This window comes from Cololabis saira, chromosome 13 (assembly GCF_033807715.1).
Source record: "Cololabis saira isolate AMF1-May2022 chromosome 13, fColSai1.1, whole genome shotgun sequence".
In the NCBI taxonomy this organism is placed as follows: Eukaryota; Metazoa; Chordata; class Actinopteri; order Beloniformes; family Belonidae; genus Cololabis; species Cololabis saira.
In genome coordinates this window covers 18,603,244-18,628,408 of record NC_084599.1, presented here as the reverse complement: position 1 = coordinate 18,628,408, position 25,165 = coordinate 18,603,244, and the positions used below count along the sequence as shown (strand labels likewise).

General features: G+C 42.5%; 1 protein-coding gene across 1 annotated transcript; it reads left to right on the top strand.

The window, feature by feature from the left end:
- The first annotated feature begins 1,574 nt into the window (after positions 1-1,574).
- On the top strand, positions 1,575-25,070 carry pdzk1ip1 (PDZK1 interacting protein 1). The gene is made up of 8 exons (XM_061738119.1): positions 1,575-1,744; positions 13,012-13,138; positions 18,342-18,422; positions 20,474-20,551; positions 21,168-21,248; positions 22,691-22,759; positions 23,046-23,117; positions 23,440-25,070. Exons 1-8 carry the CDS (start codon positions 1,678-1,680, stop codon positions 23,510-23,512), a joined length of 648 nt encoding a protein of 215 aa, XP_061594103.1. The 5' UTR covers positions 1,575-1,677; the 3' UTR covers positions 23,513-25,070.
- Positions 25,071-25,165: the final 95 nt, after the last annotated feature.

Here is a 25,165-nt window from a genome sequence, read left to right as displayed (position 1 = left end):
GAGGAACTGATCTGGTCAAAATTCAACAGAGTCCTCAAAACACTGACTGTCCTCAGATGCAATAAAAAGACAACCTCCACATGGCTAGCGCGTAAACATTTAGACTATAGAGGGAGAGGGCGTGGTTTAGACTGGTTGACTGGTCCTGGAGGCCCGTCCCATGGCCCAATCCAGCACCAGCCTTTCCTGAAAGAGAAGAAAGTAAAACCCCCATGTCTCTCACATGTCCTTTGTTCTAAACTCATGGTCCACCAAGCACAACTAGAGAAGAAACTTATTGGCTACATTTGTGATATAACATGAAGATGGCGGGTACACTAATGAGTGCAGAAAAATTAGGAATAATATTCAGACATGAATATAATATTTGACCTGAAATATAAAATCTACTGCGCAATAACAATATAACAAACCAAAGACAATGGACTGCATGAAAAGTTAGAATATGACATGAAAAGTTAAAAAGGCACGAAGAGTTAATAATGTTCATCCTAACAGTAGTTGTGGATGAACTTAAGACACGTATCTAAGACCATGACGTCTGTCTAAACTGGTAAACTTAGCAACAAATACTCTAGTTTACTTCAGCAATTAACTTAAACTAAGTGTCTTTATACCACGGCCTGTGTGAATACTCGATTCTGATTGGCTGGCAGGTGTACATTAAAAGTGATAACCTACACCTAGAAAACAAGTTCGGTCAAATTGCCTGATATCTTTAATATCATTGCGCTGGATAAACTGCCAGGTGGTAACCACGGCAACGGAGATTCAGAAAAGAAGAGCCGGCTACCGCAGGACGGCGACATGAGTGATTTTGTCATTTCTTTTAATTTATTTGGTGAATTTAACAATTTTGATGAATGGTATGCAGAAGACGAGAGAAAAGAAAAGAGCTGAGCGGAGCTGAGCGGACTAGAATATCTCCCGGTGCTAAGTCGTATCTCTGGTCCGTCCTAGTTACTGGAGAAGTCAACACTGTGTCCATTGCATAAGGATCTTATGGGACGGTAGTGATTGTTCCAGGTATTAGTCAGATCCTCAGGTGTTACCAAGGAAACTGAGTTATGGCTTGTTAAAAAACTTTGTAACTTACCAGTTTGCAACGGCTGCAGACGAGAGATTAAATAGTCCACTCATTTTAGCTGTGACTTGTTATAAAACTAATGATTTCAACTGAAAACACATTAAAGCATGAATAACTGATTTAATATTTATGTTTTTTGGTAAGTGACCGTGGTATAAGCGGGATAATGCCCTTCGAGGTGTTCATTAACATAAATATATGGACTTCACGGAGGCAAACCGTCCTCCGCTTCGTCCATATATTTATGTTAATGTACACCTCGTCGGGCATTATCCCTTACATATATGAGCTTTAGCTAAATATTTAGATTGAGAAATGGTTTTACAACTCCTTCCATTCTGATAACTAGCTATAATTATTTCTCTAAGAGCATGGATGGTGCCTTTCCCCCTTGGCATTGTGTTTTGTATGCAGAGTTAGTGAGTTTTCCAGAGGGAAACTGTTCAGGTCCAAGATTCATTGACTCTCGGTTAAACATTAACGGCAGCGACGCACCAGGAACACCTGTAGCTCACCTGCTCTCAGACATCGGCCCTGGTTTTTCTGATCCAGTTTTCAGACTGCACCTTTCTGGGTTTTCAGACTCAGAGATGGGACTTTTGTCTGCGCTGACGTGCGGTCTGCTGCTGGCCGTTGGAACCGTCATGGCTCAAATGGGTAAGACCCTACTCCGTGTCACATCCCAGCGCCAGAACTCAGCAAGGCTTTACAAAAACAAACAGATGAACAATTATTCTCAGAGAATAATTCTGTGTAAACTAAATGAACAAACACATTGAATAAAACTAGTTTAGAAAGTTAAATACAACATTTTCAGATTGTATGAACTCATTTTTAACTTGTTGTGGCTGGTTACCAGGAAGCAACTTTTATTTCCTGCTCTGTTGTTATTAGTGATGGGAATTGATAAGATTTTTCCGATTCCAACTACATTTTTGATTCTGCTTAACGATTCGATTCTTTATCGATTCTCTTATCGATTCTCATTTGGGAAAAAGGAGAACAAACGATTTTAGTATCAACTTTGTTTTATATCTTTGAACAAAAAAATATAAGTGAGGACTTAAGACGCCCCCAGCCTCGGGCTCCTCAATGGTGCCAGGGGGTCCCCACAAAATTATTTGTAATATAAAATATGTATTTAATATAAAATAAATATTCTTCTGTAAAAACTAAATACAACAAATTATTTTGTGGCAATTACACAAGAATGTCCAGTTACATGTTCAACACCACAAACGTAGTCACATTCATATATTCTGGCCTGGGTCATACTCAGGGTAGCCACCGTCCCTTAAAATATGGAATCTTTACTTAATTTGGAATTAAAAGTTGCGTTCCGTATTGAACCAATACGCACATATATTATGCTCTTATTTATTGATGTCATAACATGCAGGTGAAACATTTGAATATATTGAAAAACTTCATTCGCAGTAAATTCAACTAAAGGTGAAACAAATATATTATTTCCCACTACATTCAAAGTGAGATATTTCAAACCTTTATTTGTTATAATGTTGATGATTATGACTCACAGTTTATGAAAACCCCAAGTAAAAAATTTGAATATTTTATGAAATCAATAAACAATTCAATCATCAAAATTATAACAAATGAAAGTTTAACATATCTTTCTTTGTATGTAATGAGACTATGTAATGTATTGGTTTCGCCTTTTAAGTTGAATTATTAAAATAAATGAACTTTTACACTATATTCTAATTGTCTAATTCTACATCTTGGCTGATGTGGACAAACAAGCAGCAGCATAGGAGGCTATTTCAGTTAATACGGTTGGCTGTCTGTACAGTCATGCAAGTTCAATGATATTAAAGCACTTTAAACTTTAAATCAAAGCGTTTTGTTTTTTCATATAAAATAGAAACATTTCTGTGCATTTTAGAAGTTTTGAGGATGTCCCTTTTTTTGGTGCCTGCGCTGCTGAAATCGGGGCATCCCTTATTTCTATTTCTGAAGGGTGGCAACCCTAGTCATATTCTTCCCTGCCTTGATGAAAGGAGAAGTTAGCGGTAGACTGCTCTTTAACTTCTCCATAGATGAGCTGATGCGCTGCAGCTGTGTCGGGAGCCCGCTCCGCTTCTCCGCCGGAGCGCGCCCGGCACGTCCGTGTGGCCGAGCGCGCAGCTCTTCTACCACACGCCGGCTGACTCTGCACTCCCAGCGCATCAGCCGGCCGAGCCCTAACAGTTCCCCCCCTTTGTTGAAATGTCCACATTGCAAGTATTGTCGTCCTGTTGCCATCCGTTTTGGTAAAATGTAACCAAACTTTCGAGCATTTATGCCGCTTTGTCCCCGTGTTTTCCTGCTGGGCGCGAATGCGCACGTTGCTCAACGTGCTTGGTGACGTCATTCGCGCCCACTGGAATCGATAAGGTAATCATTTTCGAAAAAGGCAAACGATTCCAAGGAATTGAAACACTGGGAACCGGTTCTCAACAAGAACCGGTTCTCGATTCCCTAGTTGTTATTGTGATGATTCCTTAGGCTGGAGGAACCACATCATTCATCGGTGACACAGCTCATAAAAACAAGATAGTGACATGTTTGGCTTTTATCTGGCCAAGTGCAAAAATCCATTTTATGGTCCCCATTTAGTAAAATTTGGCCAAAAACAGCATGTGTTAATCTAAAGTTCAAAATCAAGTTAAGCTAAATAAACCTAACTAGCTAACATTCATTTCATTGACCTTTTTTGGCCTTGTATTAATTGGATTAATTTCAAATGAGCTGAACTGTATTCTGCACCAGCTTGCGAAGTAAAAGAGATGTCACATAAACCCGATATAGTTGTTAAAACTTGGTCATTTAATTGACGGAGGGGTGTTGGAACACCAACAAAAACACAACACAACCTCTGTAATGAGGGCTGTTGAAACGAAAGAAGAAAACAAAGTCTGGTGTGATTTTAAACTACAAACGAGCACACAGGTGTCCAGAAAACAAAATGTTTAAATTAAATGACCAATTAACAAAATGACTTATTTTTTTTAAGAAATTAAATGACCACCAGACCAGTGAGAACAGGAGGGAGGCGGGTCGGTAAAGGCTGGGACACACCAACCCAACAGCCGACCGTGGGCAGAAAAGCAGTCGGACTGAAAGTCGACTCCTGTCTCCCCGAGTTGGGCAAAAAAATATTCCTGAACACACCAACCCGACATCGACTGTACCGAGTGTACGTTCTGCGCTTGCGCGAGGCGTAATACATCCCCATAACTGCAGGTGGCGCTAATTGTTGATGTTGTCCAGAAAGAAAGGGTAAGAAGAACAACTGGAAATGACAGATCAGTCTAGTCTCGAGTTCTGAACTGAGCCCACTGTTTTCACTTCTGTTAGAAGCCAAGAAGGATCGAAGATATGATGGTGGATAATGAAAACATAATACAAACACAATCCAAATACGAACCGATGCCATGATAGAGTGTAGTGTAGCGTCTGTGCCATCGCTGTTTATCGAGTATGTTAACCATCGTCATTTCCGGTTAACTCTGATTCGCAAATCAAGGGTTAGCACTCCACCAATCACATTGGTCATAGAGGAGGAGGCTAGTAGACGATTCCACCAGTCGAATCAGCCAAAATAAACACGGGCACCGACAGACAACAGCACGGGACACACCAACCCGACTCGAGTCACCGACCTCACCCGACGACGGCCAATAATCGGGTTGGTGTGTCTTTGCCTGAGTAAACAAACACACTCTTTGATGTCACATAGAATAACTTTAATGACGATGATGAAGAGGCCCTACAACAAAAGGGGCGAAATAATGTAAAGAAATTATCTTGACAAAAACACACAACTAGCTGTCATATATAAATATAACTGATGAGTGAACTGGCAGCACGTGGCTTAGTGGTTAGCACTGTTGCCTCAGAGCAAGAAGGTTCCCGGTTCGACTCCCAGGCCCAGCAGGGTCTTTCTGTGTGGAGTTTGCATGTTCTCCCTGTGCTTGCGTGGGTTCCCTCCGGGTACTCCGGTTTCCTCCCACAGTCCAAAAACATGCATGCTAGGTTAATTGATGATTCTAAATTGCCCGTAGGTGTGAGTGTGTCTGGTTGTTTGCATATATGTGGCCCTGCGATGGACTGGCGACCTGTCCAGGGTGTAACTCCTGCCTCTCGCCTGAATACGAGCTGGGATAGGCTCCAGCAGACCCCCGTGACCCTGCAAAGGATAAAGCGGGTAACTTATAGGTAATGATCTACGCTGGTGAAATATTGCAGTAAACTGCCTTATATAACATCCGATCAGCAACAGTCTGACAGCTTCTCGCCTGTCAGTTAACCATGTTGCTATGGAAACAAGCAGTGGAGTCACCAACGACAACTTAACAACGTACGTTCGATCAATCCTTCATTTCCCTCAGTAAGGAAAGCTACAAAACTAAGAAAGGTTAGTGGACTCAGTCCTGCACCCAGTGGCCCATCTCATAGCGCTTGGGAGGCAAAAGGACGGGGCACAAAAGGGGGCGACCACGATGCGGCACAAAAGGGGGCGACCACGATGCCAGGAGAATGTGGCTGGTGAGGGGTCCAGTGAGGTAGAGCCACCACGGAACCCATCAGATGCCGTGAGAGTGCCGGGTGCTAGCTGGGTGGCCCCCAGGGCTTTGTAGGGTTCATCTCCATCCTGGGGAGAGAACTCCAGTGGTACTGCTGGATGTGGCTGGGCGGGTGCAGATTGCAAGGGGTGGCAGCACCACTGCTGTACACAGCTGACAGGCACAGTAAAAAGCGACAATTACACAGAGTCAGGCGGTCCGACCCATTGACCCAGACCTGTCTCATTTGAGGGGACTAGGGCCCATCTGATTCTGGAGGAACACAGTCTCACCAAGCCCTAATGGGCGGAGCGGTCGCAAATGCGCCCCCAGAGACTCAGCAGTGCGGGACATCCGGGTGCAGAGAGCATCTTCCTTGGCCACCCATGCTTGACGCCATAGTGGACGACGGACATGTGGGTTCGAGAACTTCTCTACTCTATTGACGAAAGACAGTGAGTCCCGAAGGGGGCGACCAAAGATGATCTACGCTGGTGAAATATTGCAGTCAGGATCAGGTGTGTTATGCAGCTGCAACATGGCCCGCATAAAACGGCCATGATCAAGACCACCAGTAGGGCCAGTGTTGGATACCAACCGGTGCTTAGCGATCTTCACAACAACCACGGCCCTGCTGTTTGACTGCAGAAAGCTGACAGAGGACACACAGTGTCTTATCTTATGAGATAATCCTCTGTGTGTCCAGCAACAAACTCAGGGCCCCCGTCACTTGAAAGTTCCTCTGGCACACCAAAAGTAGTAAAGAATGTGCAGAGGTGGCAGAGTAGGCCAGCTGTTCCTTCTAGGTCAGTGCCGACCGTGGAACTAAACCTAAACCTAAACCTGAAAGGCGGTCCCAAATGACCAAGTAATGGGGGGGCCGCCATTATTTGGTCATTTGGGACAGGCAAAGAAATCAGCAAACACCGCCTCAAATGGAGTTGAAGGCAGTGACGATGGTAGGGGGGGGCATGGCCCGGATGTCCCTCGGCATTCGACAGTCCCTTGGCCGACAGTAAACTATGGCATGGGCGCGCAGCTCCATCGCCGAGGTGCCCTGGTGAGCAGCGTGGAGATGCCTAAAGACCCTTTTGCAGCCAGAGTGCGGGAGAAGACAGAGACATGCGCCTTTACCACAGCATGCGAGTGTAGCAGGATCAACCCTATACTGAGGGCATAAGGAAAACCCAGTCCCCAGCATGGGATCATAGTTACCCTGCTTTCACACTGAAAGCGTCAAAAATCTCCTGACGCCAGCATCTTGCTGCTTGGTGCGTTCACACTGAAAGCGGCATGACTGTCGACGGCTGCAGTGGGCGGGGCTGAAGCTGCGCTGCAGAAGTGGAGGGAACCGTGTCTATAGTCCACACATATCTATATACAGCGTGCACATCTTCAGTTTCCTATTTCACCATTGATCACACTTTTGGACGCCTTCTTTATATTTTAGCGTTATTTCCGTGTAGATAAGAGTGAGTTTGATGCTGCTTTACAAGTTTGGTCCACGGATCAACATCAACCGCCAGCGAGCCCTTGCTCCCGGTGGCTGATTTATGGTTCCGCGTCACACCAACGCAGAGCCGACGGCGTAGGGTACGTGGCGACGCGCACCGTAAGGTGTGCGTCGCCACGTACCCTACGCCGTCGGCTACCCCGCGATTTAACGCGGAACCATAATTCAGAAGCTGCAGTCTTTCTGCACTGATCACAGACACACCGGGTCGGAGCGGATTTGGTCATGATGTTTAACCTGTGTTTTGTGATTAATAAGCACAGGTTTTAATTATTTTGCATTGGATCAATGTAGCAAATAAAATCGTTCGGACCATCCAGCTCCTCAACCATCACTTACGTATTTCACATGAGCAGTTCAGGTAAAAACGGCAGTCAAATCAGCAAAAATGTCAGTTTGCTGGATGAAATATATTAATTCCTGATAAAATAAGTGTGTGCTGCTCCCGCTGCTCCCGACGCCTCTGCTGCCTCTGCTGCCTCTTGACGCGCGTTTTCATAGCCAATGAATGGCAGCCGGCTGCCTATGACGCCTGTGATGCTTTCAGTGTGAACGCAGGGTTAGTTACTGTAGTTTTTTCAGCTCAACTTGAGTTTGAGCTTTAGATTCACAATTTTAGCGTGTAATCTTCTTAAATCATAACAGATTATTTTAAAAGGGTTCAAACTCATCAACCCAACCTATCACACTGAATTGAAAAATGAAACAAAATAAAAAAGGGACCCTGAAAAAAGTTAGCTCTGACATTTTTACATTTATATTTGTGACTTAAACCACTGAAACCCTTTGGCTAATTTTGTTTTTAAAGGCAATATTGGTTTATGAATTTATATACACAAATTATAAATGTGACATTAAATGTCACTTCTCTGCACTTTAAACCCTCTGAACACAGTTTTCAAGTTACAATTTTACCAGCTCAGTTTTCACTGCTTCATCAGGTTCTGGTGACCCAGTCAGCACCTGTCTCAACGCTGACCACTGCAGAAAAGTTGGTCTCAAATCTAATCTTTATTAACAACACGTTTCACCTTCACAAATGAGTCTGAGACACTGCCGTGATCAGCTGGCCTCAGCTAAATCTATGCTCACTACGTTTGTCGAACTTAAAGGGGACCTATTATGAAAAACATGTTTTCTCTTGCTTTAACATATATAAAGTGGTCTCCCCTCAGCCTGCCAACTCAGAGAAGAAGGAAAGCAACCAAATTCTGCAGTGTCTGTACAGCCGCCCGGATGATCCACCCAGTCTGATGTGGATCTACGAGCCGTTCAGATTCTGCTCCCGTCGTCCGATGCGTGAAACCACGCCCACAACTAACTCCGCCGGCCGGAGCTTCCGCCACTTTTTCGTAGCGGTGTATCGATCATTCAGGCAGCCAATCAGCACAGTGCCTCATTATCATAGCCCCGCCCACTCAGAATCCCACATAGATAATGAGGTTAGAGAATGGGAAGATAAAGACATGGATCAGAGGCTGAATTTCTAATTTATTTAGCAAAACAATCAAAAGCTTGTTTTTAAGACATTCAAGGCCTGTTTAAAATAGGAATTAGATGGCATAATAGGTCCCCTTTAACTTCAGTCAAAAACCCCTTTAAATGTGAAATAGAGACAAAACTTGAGCAATTTAGACAGCAGCTCTGCTGGCTTCAGAGTCAATGGTGAGGTCAGGTCAGCACATCTTAGACGGGATCATGTTCATGAATGATCATGAAATGCTCCACAGAAATCAAGAAACATTCATAAAAGGTAATATGATCATGGTAGTTTTTAGTGCCAGACAATTGCAATTTCAAATGAAAAACAAATTATTTTAAAGCCAAAATTATTTAAAAAAAAAAAAATCCTGTGGGTTATATGAATCCCCACTTGCAGTTCCTCTACTGAACACTGGGGTCTGGATTCAGACCAGCAGTTACAGATCTAGATGCTTTCCAGAAACCAGAACATGATCCCCGATAAATGATCACATACAGTAATCTTTGCAATATTACGGAGATGGAAAAATGCTATTTTACAAACCTGATTAATATATGGTTTAAACAACAAATCCTGATCGAAAACAACACCAAGGTTTCTCACAGCTGCACTGGAAGCCAGCGCAACACCATCAAATGCCTTCCTAAGATGGTCTGGACGAAGAATGATAACCTCTGTTTTATCTGAATTTAGAAGCAAAACGTTTCATCCGTGACTCGAGGCAGTGCTGTCTCTGTGCTATGATGCATTCTGAACCCTGACTGAAAAACAGATCATTTCTATACAAATGGTCACATAACTGGTTTGCAACTACCTTTTCCAGAATTTTAGATACAAATGGAAGGTTGGAAATCGGTCTATAGAAGAAAATTTTTTAAGTAAAGGTTTAATTACTGTAAATTGTACCTGTGGTACGTATCCTACGTTTAGGGATGCGTAGATCTGGTCCAGTTGTGCCAATAAGAGAAAGAACATTTTTGAATAGTCGAGTCGGGATGGGGTCTAACAGACAAGTGATTGATTTAGCTCTATTCAATTCAATTTCAATTCAATTTTATTTATATAGCGTCTATTACAACAGAAGTCTCTGGGATCTTTCCAGAGACCAAGAACATGACCGCCAATTGCATAAACATAACTGGAAAGTATCTAGTTCTGTAACTGCTGGTCTGGATCAACCATCAATGGCAAATAAAAACTCCCCTAGTGGGAGAAAAACCTTAAACCAAACAGTGGCAAGAAAAACTCCCCTTTAGGAGGGAAGAAACCTGGACCAGGACCTGGATCATAAGGGGGAACCTCCTGCTGGAGACCAGACTGGACAGAGCAGGAAAAGAGAGAACAGACAGAGAGAATGAAGAACAGAGAGAGGACCTTTCTTTAACCAGGAAAAGAAACCCAGATTAAAGATTGAGATTAAAAATCTTTTTTGAAACAAAAAATGGAAATAAAACAAAAAAATCGAAATAATTTAAAACAGTTACAAATCAGAGATGCTGTCTCAAGTGCACTCATTCTAGACTTAAAATCACTCAGTGTAATAAGTTCTGTTATTTTTAGATCCTTTTGAGGTTTGTTCCATGTATAAGAGGCAGAGTATGTGAATGCTCTTTTTCCTTGCTCTGTGCGCACACATGGAACAGAAAGTAATAAATGATCATTAGAGCGTAGTCCATAACAATCAACATTCCTCAGTGTGATTAGGTCACTGATGTAGGGTGGCAGTAGGCCAAGTATTGCTTTGTATATAAAGGTATACACAACCTCCTGGTGGACAGTGACGGCCATCCGACTCAGGAATATAGTTCACAGTGATGGGTCAAGGCCCTACAACCAGTAATGAATCTTAGAACAGCATGGTACACAGAGTCAATCTTACTCAAACATTGAGCTGAGGCATTCATGTACATGTCACCATAATCTAAAATAGGTAAAAAGGTTACTGCAACAAGACGTTTTTTAACATTAAAGGAGCTTGAGGCCGGATTGTGGCAAGATTTATGAAAAAAATCCGTATTCATTTTAAGTTTTCTAGTAATAATGTCAGATGAAGCATTCCAAACCCAAAAGAATGAGCCCTCTAGTGTATCTCTCCTTTGCCTTGAACAGGCTGTGTGCTGCAAAATGTGCTGCAATTCGGAGGCCGAATTTCCCGCGCTGGGCTGCGGATGTGACGTCACATGACGCTGCATGCGCGTTCTCCCCGTTCTCCCGTGCCGGCTTCACTGTTGGCTGCAGTACCCCCAACGGCCGTCGTGGTGAAGGGTGGCGCTAGAGAGTCTCATTTCTTAAAAGGAGCCTCAAGCTCCTTTAAAAGAAAAACACAATTTCTAAATAAAAACTCCAGTTTCAGTTTAAGTTTCTTTACAAGGTTTTCAATATGGGCTTTGAAAGTCAGGGTGTCATCAAGTAGTATACCAAGATATTTATATGTATGGACCACCTCTATTTCACTTCCCTCAAGGGTGAAAACTGTGGGGAAGTTTAAAAGTCCCTTCTTTGGCTTTGAAAACATAGGCTAACTGGGGAACTACAGGGATGGCTATACAGTGTAAGCAGATGTAGACAGCAGACACCAAGGTGGTAAGAGGGGGGGATTGTTTGTGTTGTTCATGCCGGCGCTGATGACAAATCAGCTGGAGCCGCGAGCGGCTGAGAGTAAAACAGCCCGTCTACATCCCTTTTTTTAATTCTCTCGTCAGCCACCAGGTTTATGAACATCTGCACCTCAGAGTTGGATCACCAAACAGACGTTTGGGCTTTATAATAAAATCGCTGCGAGTCGCTCTCGCGCTGACTCCAACTTCCTGATTCAAACGTCTGACGGCCCCGCCCCCCGACCAATCAGTGGCACGGAGGGTGATGACGTCAGATATAGTGCCGGCTCAGCCCGGTTAGAACCTCGACAGAATGGATACAGAAAAAGTATCGGCTTGGCACGGCTCCACCTGCCTCGGCCCGTAGTGGAAAAGCGCAAGACGGGGGCGTGGCGAGTAGAAGCGCGCTGAGTAGGTACTAGTGGCTACAGTGCTGAACAGAAAACGTAGGTACTTTTGTTATCCTCTATCAATGATGAATAATAATCTGTTGTGGCTTTGCAAAGGGATTTTTTATATACTATTAGACTATATTCCCATGCATGATGACAATCTAAAGATTTACAAGTGTACCCTTTTAATTTTATTTTACACACTTTTTCTTTCAGTTAAAGACAAATAAGCTCTTGGAGACTCTTTTTCTCAAAGGAGCAACTGCATCTTAAGCTGAGTGCAGCAAATCTGCAGTGTTATTGACAAGGAGTTCAATATCTCCAGAGGTAGAATTGAGGTCATACGCCTCAATTGTTTTACTATTTTCTGTTGTAAGAAGATGAGAAGGGATGGTCCCCTTAAATGTATCTACAGAGTTATCGCGTTTACACTAGGGATGTTAACAATTAATGGATTTTCGATTAATTGCCGTTATGAAATTACCCGATTAAAATTAACAATTACAATTAATCTATTTATTTATTTATTTTTTTCGTTTAATTTCACCAGCTGGTATTACGCCCGGACCACATTTAATGCGACACAACGCGCTGCGCCACGCACATTAAGTTAGAAAGAGACGGCGGATATGTTTGGTTTTAGTAACATGCTCAGGCAATGAGTCTGCAATGGCCCAGACGGGAGACACATGTAGCTCAGTGCTTAACTTTTATTTTTAATCCACTCTATATTCTTCTGGTTGTTCTCCGATATGCTCCCCTAAAGCCTGAATTATGGTTCCGCCTTAAATCGACGCAGCCTACGCCGTTGGCTCTGCGTTGTTGTAACGCGGAACCATAAATCAGGCTTCACCCGGTACATACATAGGTTTCTCTAAACATCTGTCCCCGCTACAGTTTTAACTAAAAGAAAATGTGCTCCAATACAGCAGGTCTCATAATTTTATTTTGAACACTGCCAAATCATCAACTAACTACACTGCCGCTTATCAACTAATCGATGATCGATCGATAAGGTTATCAACTGTCAATTAATGAAATAATCGATAATTTGCATCCCTTACACAATGATACAAGTAGCTCTGTCATCAACATAGGTGTCCAGACCTTGATGACAAGCTAAGGATCATTAATAAGAACTGGGTGTGCTGAAGCAGGGCAGCATCTACAACATGCAGGACAGGGGACCAGGGTTGGGAAACACTGTTCCAAATAACATCCCGGATTGTTTGTTAGGATTATCTGGTAGCTTTTGTGGGTAGGTTGGAGTCAGCTCCTCTGAGATGACCTCCCTCATGTAAAAAAGGAAAAAACTACTTTGGGACATGATTATATAGTAATTTATTCTACCCTTCTGTGTCACCACCACAGATGTTCGTAACACCAGTGAACGGCTGCTGCCTCAGTGGCTGACTGGCATTATCGCTGTCACCTGCTTCCTCATCCTCACCTTCATCGGCTTCTTGGTGAAGAAGATGTGGTGTGATAAGTCCAACGGGTAAGTCGCTGCTCCCATTCCTCCCCATTATCACTAAGATGGTTGCAAAACTGGTAATAACATTGTGGATTTAAAAGTTTTTACTGTAAAACCACTAACAGTCATTCAGCGGCATTCCTGCTCCACTGCAGACAATAATGACGTCTTTTGTTAATACTTTTTTGTTAGTAGCTCTGCCTACATCACATTATTCCTTTCTCTGATTGGTTGGTTGTCGAACAAATGCATTTTCTTATGTGTCTGTCCATAAGAAGTCCAATCCAGAGGAACAAATTCTTAAAATTGAAGAGAATGATAAGCTTGGCTGCAAGAAAGAAAAAGACCATAAGATTCTTCCAGACTGACCGGAAACTGGGGGAAGTTATCTGGTATCTTCTGACCACTAGGGTCTGGATCCAACATTGAATTAATGTCCACTGTCCTCCAAATTGAAGATATGGGGATCCTTCCAAGTGCAGGTCTGCTGAGACCTGCCGTAGTCGTGAGGCTGGTAGACTCCCCCCCATTGCCACGCGTCTTACTCCTCTAGCACCAGGCCAGTGTTGGGTAGTAACGCTTACTGTAACGCCGTTACTTTTGTTATATTTACAGTCGTTAGTGCCTCCGCCCTTTGCAATCAGCCAAGCGGTGACCCGGGGAAAAGTGACGACAGGGGAGGAGGAGTTTGTCACAGAACTGCCGAGGCGGTCTCATGGATGGTTGATGATTTTATTGTGAATAAGGTCTGTCACTCCCTGACTTTTCCTAAATATGCTTATATATACAGTATATGTATATATATATATATATATATATATATATATATATATATGTCCCTTTAATCCCAACAACATGCTCTAACCTGTGCAGTAAAATGCTGATCTACAGTGTCAAAAGCAGCACTGAGGTCCAGTAGAACCAGTATGGATACTAATCCCTTATCTGAGGCCATAAGAAGGTCATTCTTGACTTGAACCAGTGCTGTTTTTGTGTTATGATTCATTCTGAACCCTGACTGAAACATTTCCAATAGATAATTTCTATACAAATGCTTACATAACTGGTTTGCAAGTACTTTTTCTAGAATGAAGATGGGAAATCATCTTCCAAGAAGAAATATGGTCTGAAAAAATTTGAAAATTTAATTATTGTGATCGGTGATCATTCAAACTTTTGGTGAAATGAAATTATAGAAAAACATCAGTGGAATTCACAGCTATATTTAGTAGTGAAAGTAAGAGCATTTCACATGTAGAATGAAGGAACTCAAGGAACTGAGACTGAAGTGATGTGTAGCTAAAAGAAAACCAATCATCAGTGAGGATTTTTGCAAGGAAGCATAAAGTTGGACTCTGTACAAGCCTGTGGGGGAAATGCTGAGATCTGGGGTTGCTGCAGCTGGTCAGGTTCTGGTTCAGCAGCGTTATGAGGTCAGCTGACTACCCGAAGATACTGAATAACAAGGTTATTTCATTAATGGATGTTTTCATCCATGATGGCACCGACATATTCCAAAATGACAATGATGGGATTCATCAGGTTCAAATCTTGGGACATCATTTACACACATGGATTGGCCACCACAGAGTCCAGACCTGAACCCTATTGAGAGTCTTTTGGATGTGCTGGAGAACTCTCCCATCATCAATAAGAATCTTGGAAAAAAATGAACGCTACTCTGGATGGAAATAAATGTGACATTAAAGAACCTTATCGTAATGATGCCACAGTGAACTTCTCTTGTACTCAACGCTGCAGGTCCAACAAAACATTAGTGTGCGACTCTGCTTTTAGATGGGCAGTGTAGTTCCACCGGTAAACAGTGAGTCTTGTCTTCTGCCTCGTCTCTGCTGCTTACCATGAGGCAGGGAACCACTTCAGGGAGTACTGAAGATCATGACTTGATGAAGCAGCAACAGGATCACCTCATCTGCAAAAAGCAGACATTGGCTGCTTGGCTGCAGAGACAAAGATGAGACCTGACACAGTCCAACTCCCACTGGAACAAATCTGACTTGCTCCCAGCAATGTGATCCCAGCTCGTTTGTACAGGAGCCGAGGAGCCCCTAACAATGGACGCAGCACCCCATACTCCTGGAGCACTCAGAGGGACATGGTCAAATGTCTTTAAGTTCACAAAAACACATGTGGACTGGTTGGGTAAACTCCCATGATCCCTTCTGGACCCTAGAGAGGGTTTTGAGCTGGTCCAGTATTCCAGGACCAGGACAAAACTCACATTGTTCCTCCTGAATCTGAGCTTTGAAGATGAACTAGATTTTCTTCTCTTTTGAATTATGTTTAAAGGCATAGTGGAAAAACAAATCTATTTTACAATCATGTTGAGGAAAAAAGAGTATCTGAGTCTGAATAACATTAACTCTTGCGGTAAAAAAGATGACACAAATGATCTGGGGCCTCATTTATAAAAGATTCATACTAAAAGTGTACGTGCGCTCAAAAGCCGAAAATGGCGTGCGCACAAAAAAATCCTGATTTATAAAACCATGTGCACGCACACTTGCAGGCAATGTTCGCTTTATAAAACACAGGCCAGCTGGAAGGTTGCGCACGTGAATTTGCCTCATATCCCGCCCTCTACACGCCCAAAATACTTGATAACTGTATTTGCATATGAATGAGCCTGCTGAGCATGCGCAGCGGCTTCCTGCAGCCTGTATCTGCTGTGCGTCAGGATGAATGAGACGTGTCGTGCCAGGCAACCGTGCCACTAAATTTCACGGTGACCGAGATCGAGATGTTGTGGATGAGGTGGAGGACAGGAAAACAACATTATTTGGTGGTCACAGTAGGGACATCACGAACAAAAATAAAGCGAGTGAGTGGCAGCACGTCGTTGCTGCGCTAAACGCCGTGAGTGCCACGGACAGATGGTGCAGAAAAAAAAAGAAGTGCTGTGATTTGAAGGTGGAGGCCAAGAGCGCGTAAAGGTTTCACGCATGCGCGTAAAACTCATTATATATATATTTAAAAAAAATCTGTGTCCCTTTAGGGCAGGGGTGCTCAATACGTCGATCGCGATCTACCAGTCGATCGCAAAGGTATTATTGGTAGATCGCGTGACATTAAAAAAATTGACGTCAACCTATCATCCATCCCGTCTTTTGATTGATATACAGGGCAGCCAATCAGATGACATCTGAATTTTGTCTGAGGTCACAGGTCGCTGCGCATGAGCAAACAACTGCGCTAAGTGCTAACTAACTAACTAGCTTTTCAGCGAGTTACGGCCAGTTTTCAGCCTTTGGTTTTTTCTAGGGCTGAAACGATTCCTCGAATAATTCGAGTACAAAAAATGATAGAGGAATTTTCTCTGCCTAGAGGAATCGTTTAATTTCTTTTTTTTTTTTCGTTTAATTTCACCAGCTCAAATCCTCGTATTACGCCCGGACTACATTTAATGCGACACAACACGCTGACGCTGCGCCATACATCCATGCGCTGCGCACGTTGAAGGGGGATGAAAGAAACGGCGGATATGTTTGTTTTGTAACATGCCGTGCTCAGGCAGTCTGCAATGGCCCAGGCGGGAGACACATGTAGCTCAGTGCTTAACTTTTATTTTTAATCCACGCTATATTCTTCTGGTCCGTTCTCCTATGTTCCCCCTCTAAAGCCAAAATTATTGTTCCGCGTTAAATCGACGCAGAGTCTACGCCGCTCTCCGGCGAGGGCGGAGAGCTCCGGTCCGGCTGGCGGTGCTGCGCTCAGTGCGCTACCGTGCAGGCTCTCCACGGCTACGGCGTAGCCTACGGCGTAGGGTACGCAGCGACGCGCACCATTCTGCGTTGTTGTAACGCGGAACCATAAATCAGCCTTTACCCGGTACATAAACCTCTGTTCCCGCTGCAGTTTTAACTAAAAGAAAAGGCACAAAATGTCAGAAAAATAAAAACGTAATAAAGCTAACTGGGTAGTTTTCAATTTTAGGTCCGTAATCATTCATGGATAAAACAAGCAGCACTGGTGTCTAATGTGCTTCAATACAGCAGGGCTCATAATTTTATTTTGAACACTGCCGAAACTCTAACTTAAAACTTAACTAGAACTTCAAATTTACTTGACACAAATGAAAGTTCAATTGAAACACGTGGGAAAAACACCTAACCTTTTAAGTGATGTGTGTTATCAGGTGTAATGGCATTTTTAGGTTAGAAATAAGAACATTTCTTATCCTTAGTTTTTTGAGTGAACATAGTTAATTGTGTTGTGTTGTGCAATATTGGCTCATGCGATATAAAGAATCCTCAATATATTTATAAATAAATATATGTTTTGCATTTTTTGTAGTAGGTGGTAGATCATTTTGACTTGATCATTTTATAAGTAGCTCTCATGCTGAAAAAGTGTGAGCACCCCTGCTTTAGGGGCTCCGTAGAGTGGCCCGGCACTCATTTGTTCCTTCCTCAGTCAGTCTCCAGTTGTCTCGGTGGGTGACGAGGAGTTTCCCGGCACGGCGTGTCCTGCACCGCGGCTGCAGCAGCAGCAGCAGCACCAGAGTCCTGACTGACGCTGTGCTTCAAACACAGAGGGACACGACCAGCGCTATTATATTATAAGTCTGACATGTGATGACATTATTAAGAGTATGACATGAATCTGGCTTCATTTCACCACCTCACCGCCTGCGTCTACAGTTCCCCATATCTTCAAAATGTTCGTGCGCTAGGATCAAAGTTTGCGTAAAGATACGCACATTTTCCTGTTAAAGGAGCTTGAGGCTCCTTTTAAGAAATGAGACTCTCTAGCGCCACCCTTCACCACGACGGCCGTTGGGGGTACTGCAGCCAACAGTGAAGCCGGCACGGGAGAACGGGGAGAACGCACATGCAGCGTCATGTGACGTCACATCCGCAGGACAGCGCGGGAAATTCGGGACCGAATTGCAGCACATTTTGCAGCACACAGCCTGTTCAAGGCAAAGGAGAGATACACTAGAGGGCTCATTCTTTTGGGTTTGGAACGCTTCATCTGACATTATTACTAGAAAACTTAAAATGTATACGGATTTTTTTCATAAATCTTGCCACAATCCGGCCTCAAGCTCCTTTAAGTGTTTTTTTTAAATCCCAACCTTTGCGTAGAAGGTGGCGTGTGCATCTTTCAAGCCCTGTTTTGTGCGCAAGCAAGCTTTATCAATGAGGCCCCTGGTTTATAAAGAGTAAATGTCCTCTGTGATGAAATCAGATGTGTTTGTTTGCAGGAAGATGAACAGCGGGGACTCTGGAACTATGGAAGACAATGAAATCTCCACCAGAAACGACTTGAGTCTGGAGGACCTCAGGTAGAAACAGAAGTCAAAGACACAAGACCATTTAGACCACAGGTGTCAAACTGAATCCCAGAAGGGCCGGTGTGTCCTGCATGTTTTAGATGTTTCACTGCTTTAACACACCTGATTCTAATTAATCATCGTCACCAGCTTGTCATCAAAGTCTGGATAGTTGTGTTAATGACACAGTCACTTGTATCATGGTGCAATTAAACAGGGAAACATGTAAAACCTGCAGGGGCACCGGCCCTCGAGGACTGGAGTCCTACACCCCTGATTTAGACCATTTAAATGAGACACTGGTCCAGATCCTGTGCTGAGTCTCTAGGGTTCAAGGGGTGAACAGAGCTGCAGCAGAGAAACTGAATGAGAAGACAAACCAGACACCCCCAAACCCCTCCTAACAGCACCAAATTGAAAATGAATGCTGTTCCAAAGTGTTTGTCATACAATGATGTCAACAGATGTGTTGACAAAATATATAAATAAAAATAACGTACCAATAGAAATTAAGAAATGTGATATCTAAAGTTTGGATGAAACCTGTAATTAACTGTAAGATGGACAGATTGTATGAAGTAATTAATTGGAATGACATTGGCCAGGGGGATGTCTCTCTGCAGGTCAAAGTCCAGGAAGCTGGTGAGACCAGGGCCTATTTTCACAAATACATTTAGACATGGTACGACGTGGAAATCAGACTCTCTGTCAGACGGCGGCTAACCTCAGTCGTCTAACTGTGACAGACGGTTGCGGTAGCTCTGCTGGAGCTCATTTTGGTTCTGGCAGTCGTCACTTTAGATGTTTCGGTTGCAACATCCAAAATGAAGATCAATGGAGAGAGTTGAGAATAACGTAAGACAATGTTAGTGAGCATCATACAGTAGGTTAGCATGAACTAGGCCAATATATAATAGCTAACTGCTCATGTTTTTTGTTCCACCCATTTACTCACTTTTGTATTAGTTAGCGTTGTGCAGCATACTCTCCTTCCAATATGGCATCCACCACAAAAAGGCGCTCTTCAGAAACCTCTGAGTGATGTCACAGAGGATTTGTCTGGTTCATTGTATACAGTTTTCCTGTCAAACACAGCTGTCCCAAATGGATTTGAACCTCCAAGCACAAGCTGCAACAAGTACTACTGTTAATAGGCCTACAGTGATAATTTTACTTATATCACTCACTGGTGTTTAGCACCCAAGTGTGCACTGTTAAATAAAGGGAAACTTGCTCCTGCCCAAAATAAAGAGGAGCACCCTAAAGATCCAAGATGGAGAACAATCAGCAGAGGTTGTACTTCCTGCGTCAGCTCAGGAAGTTTAAGCTGCCACAGCAGCTGCTGATCACCTTCTACACTGCCATCATCCAGTCTGTTCTCTGCACGTCCATCACTGTCTGGTTCGGATCGGCCACCGAACTGGACAAGCCCAGACTGCAACGGACAATTAGGTCTGCGGAGAGGATAACTGGGACTAACCTCCCATCTATCCAGGACCTGTACCGGTCCAGGTCCAGGAAACGGGCAGGTAGCATCTCTGCAGAACCCTCACACCCAGGACACAGTCTAGTTGAACTCCTGCCCTCTGGACGGCGCTACAGAGCTCTGTAGTCAAAACCTCCAGACTCAGAGACAGTTTCTTCCCCCAAGCTGTTACTCTGATGAACTCTCATCACTCATAGAGTCTCAGAGTGATCAATCACTGTGCAATAGTAATAATAACCTCAATCATATGCTGTTACAATGCATCCTTCAATAACCATGTCTCCCTCATACTGCTGCCCCTTTCACTTTTTTTATTCTTTTTATTGTATATTTATTAATAAGAGCCATTTGTCTTACTGTTTGCAACTATTTAAATCTGGATTCAATGAGCAAAACAACCGAAGACAAATTCCCTGTCTGGCATCTTCATACTTGGCCAATAAAGCTGATTCTATTCTATTCTATTTTGCTGATTTGATCCAAACTGAACGGAAATCACATCACAACTCCGCTCAGTAAGAAACAAAATCAACAGAATAATTCCCGGTTTGGCTGTTCTGATCTCATTTGTGTGCAGGAAGAAGAGGAACACAAAGGCAAAGGAAAATGAATACGCTTCGGGCAGCACTTACGACACAAAGCTGGACGTTATCAGGTAATAACAGGAAGTTATCAAGGACAAACCGTACTTAATGTTTTTAGACAGATTAACTAAGCAGTAGCTAAACTTGTTCTTGTTGCGATACTGCAATCACGTACTGTACAACCTCAAGCTCAACTCCTAGTTAAACTTAAGGATGATAGTTTAGCAAGTTCCACGCTAAATCACCAGTATGATGCTCGGCTGCAGGCTGGTTAGCAACATTCTCAACAACAGTGCAACTGGCCCATTCCAGTTTGCTGGTCTTCTTGGTCTTAATGAAATGTCTCTGGCATGTTTTGATTAAAATCCCACAGAGATGCAGTGCAGTTGCTCCTTTTACAACCACATCTTTACAGCTGTGTTCAGAGCATCTAGAGAGTGGGGTCGGACAATAAGCTCCACCCTCTCTCTGGTAGGGTGTGCCTTATCAGGGGCTTCCACAAACGTGAACGCAGAATTTCCTGCAATCTTGAGCTGATCCAGGTTGTTAAAGTCTCTCAGAACTGAATCCTGAAGCAATGTAGCAGTTAGCTAGCAGGTAAAGAAAGTCAACTGAATAACTCAGGATTTGGCTTTTACAGTTTTTACAGTCTATTATATGATATAATGATATTTTGTTTGTGTGCAGGGGGAACAACAGCGTGGAGGTGGAGAGAGAAAATGAATACGAGATGGAAGACACCTATGACACGAATATGAGCATCATCAGGTAGAAACAGGAAGATCCAGAGGGAGGATAAACTCAGAGACACAGAAGTCTTTCGTCACATACTAAAATGATCACAAACATCTGACGCTAGTTTAACACTTTCTTAAAAAAACAGATACAACACATGAGAAAAAGTTGTTTTGGAGCCATGCTGTCATGAATGTGGCTCCATGGTCTTGTTTGAAAAGACAAAGATTTATCTGGACTCTACAATTATACCCAACTGTGGCGCCATAACCGGAATCTCCCACAAGGCCCTTACTGGTGTCGCCCAATAAGAAATGAGCCTCTAACAAACTTTTGATTGTACTGCTGCATGAGATTCCAGTATTTTAAATAAATGAACAATTTTAATGAGAACATGGTCAGTTAAACTTCTGGTCAGTTTAGTCTCAGAGGGGCTGGCACTGGCACACTGCAAAAACTAAAAATCTTAACAAGAATATTTGTCTTATTTCTAATTAAAATGTCTAATTTTTAGTCAAAAAATCTCATTACACTTAAAACAAGAGTCGTCCCCAGAAAAATAACTTGTTATTTGACAATTTTCACCTGTTTCAAGTAAATTTTCACTTGAAATAAGTACAAAAATCTGCCAGTGGAACAAGATTTATCTTCTCATTACAAGCAAAAAAATCTTGTTCCACTGGCAGATTTTTCTACTTATTTTAAGTGAAAATCTACTTGAAACAGGTGAAAATTGTTGTTTTTTTCCAGTGATGAGTCTTGTTTTAAGTGTAATGAGATTTCTTTTCATTTTAACTAGAAATAAGACAAATATTCTTGTTAAGATTTTGAGTTTTTGCAGTGCAGTGGCAGTGATTCCTGGTTCCCCCTCGGGCAGGACAGTTTCTGGCAATATGTGGTGAGAGTCTGCAGGCAGGTCCTGGAGGACGGAGGAGTAGGTACCATCGACTAGATTCCATGCTTGCCTGACCTAAATCTAACAGAACAGCTCTGGGACATTATGTTTCCGTTCATCCGACACCTCCAGGTTGGACCTGACTGTCCAGGATCTCAGATGTCCTGGTAACATCTGGGAGGAGATTCCCCAGGACCTACCCGTTGTCTTGTTAGGAGACCCAGCATGAGTACAAGCATGTGGAGACCAAACAAACTACGGAGAACTATTCTGAGTTGTTGCACATTTCAGTAAAATGGACCGTTGCTTCACTTTTATCTTAAGGGTGTTTTTGAATTCAGCCCTCCGTAGGGTTATAATTTTAATTTCCATCAAACGATGTGACAACTTTACACAATGCTCAGTCCATACTGGTGCAGACATCCAGCCAGATGTTTTTTCTCAATAAGATTTAATGTGTTTTCCGTAACAGGGTTTAACAATATTTAATAATGTACGCATTCTCATACTTATGACAGTATTAATGATGTTAATTTGTGCGTTGGTCGTCCTGGTTACAAAGATATTTGTTTGTGTGCAGGAAGAGTAACAGAGTGGAGGCTAAGGAAGAGGAAGACCCATCAATGTACGCAACCAGTCTGGACTACAGGTAAAAAAAACTCGACTCACAGCATTAATTAATAGTATCATCAAATGCATCAATTCAGAAAGCCTCTGAATAAAAGTACTGACTGAAATCTTTATGCCTAAGCAGTCATGACTAATACTCTGTGTTTGTGCATAAAGATTTTAAAAAAGTCTTCTGATTGTGCTGGGTCTTAGCTTGAGGGCTTAGGCATTATCGATTTCTTTCACTGTGCCATTATTTATGAAACTAAAATGAGAGAAAACTGAAAAAAAGCATCCTGGTTAGAAAAATGTTTGTTTGTGATCAGGAGGAGTAAAAGAGTGGAGGCCAAGGAGGAGGAAGACCCCAATTCAATGTACGCAACCAGTATGGACTTCAGGTAAAAAAAACTCGACTAACAGCATTAATTAATAGTATCATCAAATGCATCAATTCAGAAAGCCTCTGAATCAAAGTATTGACTGAAATCTTTGTGCCTAAGCAGTGATGAGTAATACTCTGTGTTTGTGCATAAAGATTTTAAAAAAATCTTCTGATTGTGCTGGGTCTTAGCTTGAAGGCTTAGGCGTTCTCGATTTCTTTCACTGTGCCATTATTTATGAAACAAAAATGAGAGAAAACTGAAAAAAAGTGTGGTTAATAATAAGTACTTTTTTCCTGCTCATGTAAGTTATAATGGGTTTTGTGTGTTTGTGTGTAAGGACGGGAGACAACAGGAACGCCTATGAGAACCAGGCGATGGACAGGTCTGAGGACAAAGCTACGCCCATGTGACTGTCCTGCAGGAACAGGAAAATAAACTACACATGACAAATTCATCTTCACTGATACATTAAATACATTATTTTTCTTACTGTTCTTGTAAAATGCAGTATGGTAATCACAAATGAGAATTAAGTGTAAGATAATTTGTTTTTAGTTGTTGCCGAATCTTCGCTAAGGTTTACTGTGAACCCTTAGCTGGTTAATAAACAATCGTTCTTGACAAGCTGCTGCTTCAGCACTCATTACTGATCAGTAAGCAACGAACTGCAATCAATAATTAACAGTCACATCTGAGTTTGCAGGAAACAAGAACAGGAAAATGTCAGAAAACAGAAGAAGTGTGTTTTTTATAACTTTTCCCAGGTTGCCGACTCGGAACAGTGGCTTCTCTAATATCCCTGCTGATGTCTTTCTCTATTTTCATGTCATGTTAACATCTGCAAAAACATCTGTTTTCAAAGAGGCTTACACCACAAATATGCTAAAATGCTTCTTAACTTCTTATGGAGAGAAAAAATGTATGTGAACCTTTAAAAATGGATCTGATCCATTTCTACTCAGCTGTTAATTCTTTATATTATATAAATGATAGGAAATTAGAACTAATCAATATCCGAGCAAAAGGTTTTCAAACCTGGTTTTCACCAGGGAAATAAGAATAGTCACAGAACCTCATCATGTAAATTATAGCCACAAACTAATGACTAATTAAAGACATGTTTGTTGGTCTGCATGGTTCTGGTTTGGTCTATAAGGGTTTGGGCTGGTCTGATGTTTAGTGTGGTATGGAAGCAATTTTCATGCATTGCGAGCTTCAATAAACAGATTCACACACAGAAGTCGTGTTCACTGCGTGTAATTTCACCACTCACAAACAAATTTACTATCCATCCATCTTCTTTCACTTCATCCGAGGTTGGGTGAGCACAAAAGTCCAATAATAAAACACTGCTAGGGTTCAGATCAGAGGGGCTGTCCCTCCAATCACGCCCAGGTCTCACTGTCATTGCCCATGTTTAAAATTCATCAGTACATACAGCACACAAATACCCTGATATATACGTAGATTAGCCGACCGGCATGACTGACTACACATTCTAGCAGACTTTTGCTGGAAAGGTCTTAAAATGATCAGCAGAGGCTCCCGGCTCCTTCAGGTGATCCCTGCCAGAACCTCCACTTTTACTGTAGCTGTCGTTTTGCACAAGCTGCTTATCTGAGCTTCATCCTTGGACCAGACCAAGCCACAATCAGTCACAGTGGTCTGTTATTGAAATTAATAACACAACTAAACATGTTCTCTTCAAAATAACAATGATTATGTTCTGTTAGAGCTTAATTCAGTGCTTAGTAAAAGTAAAGTGATGACAGTCATTGGCTGTCAAAACCAAAAAATGTCCACGCCCCTAATTGTACTTGCATTTATAGTATGATTTCAGTTGAGGTCCATAACATTTCCCTGTACCATTTTCATGGATGTGAAATTTAACTACAGAGACTAAAAATGCTTTCTGTACCCGACTGTAAATATGTTTATTTCTGCTGTAAAGTTGGACATTTTAATATGGAGGTCAATGGAGATGAAGTCACTGTTGGACCCAGAACCTAGTGGTCAGTAGAGGAACTACAAGTCTGGACCCAGACTCTAGTGGTCAGTAGAGG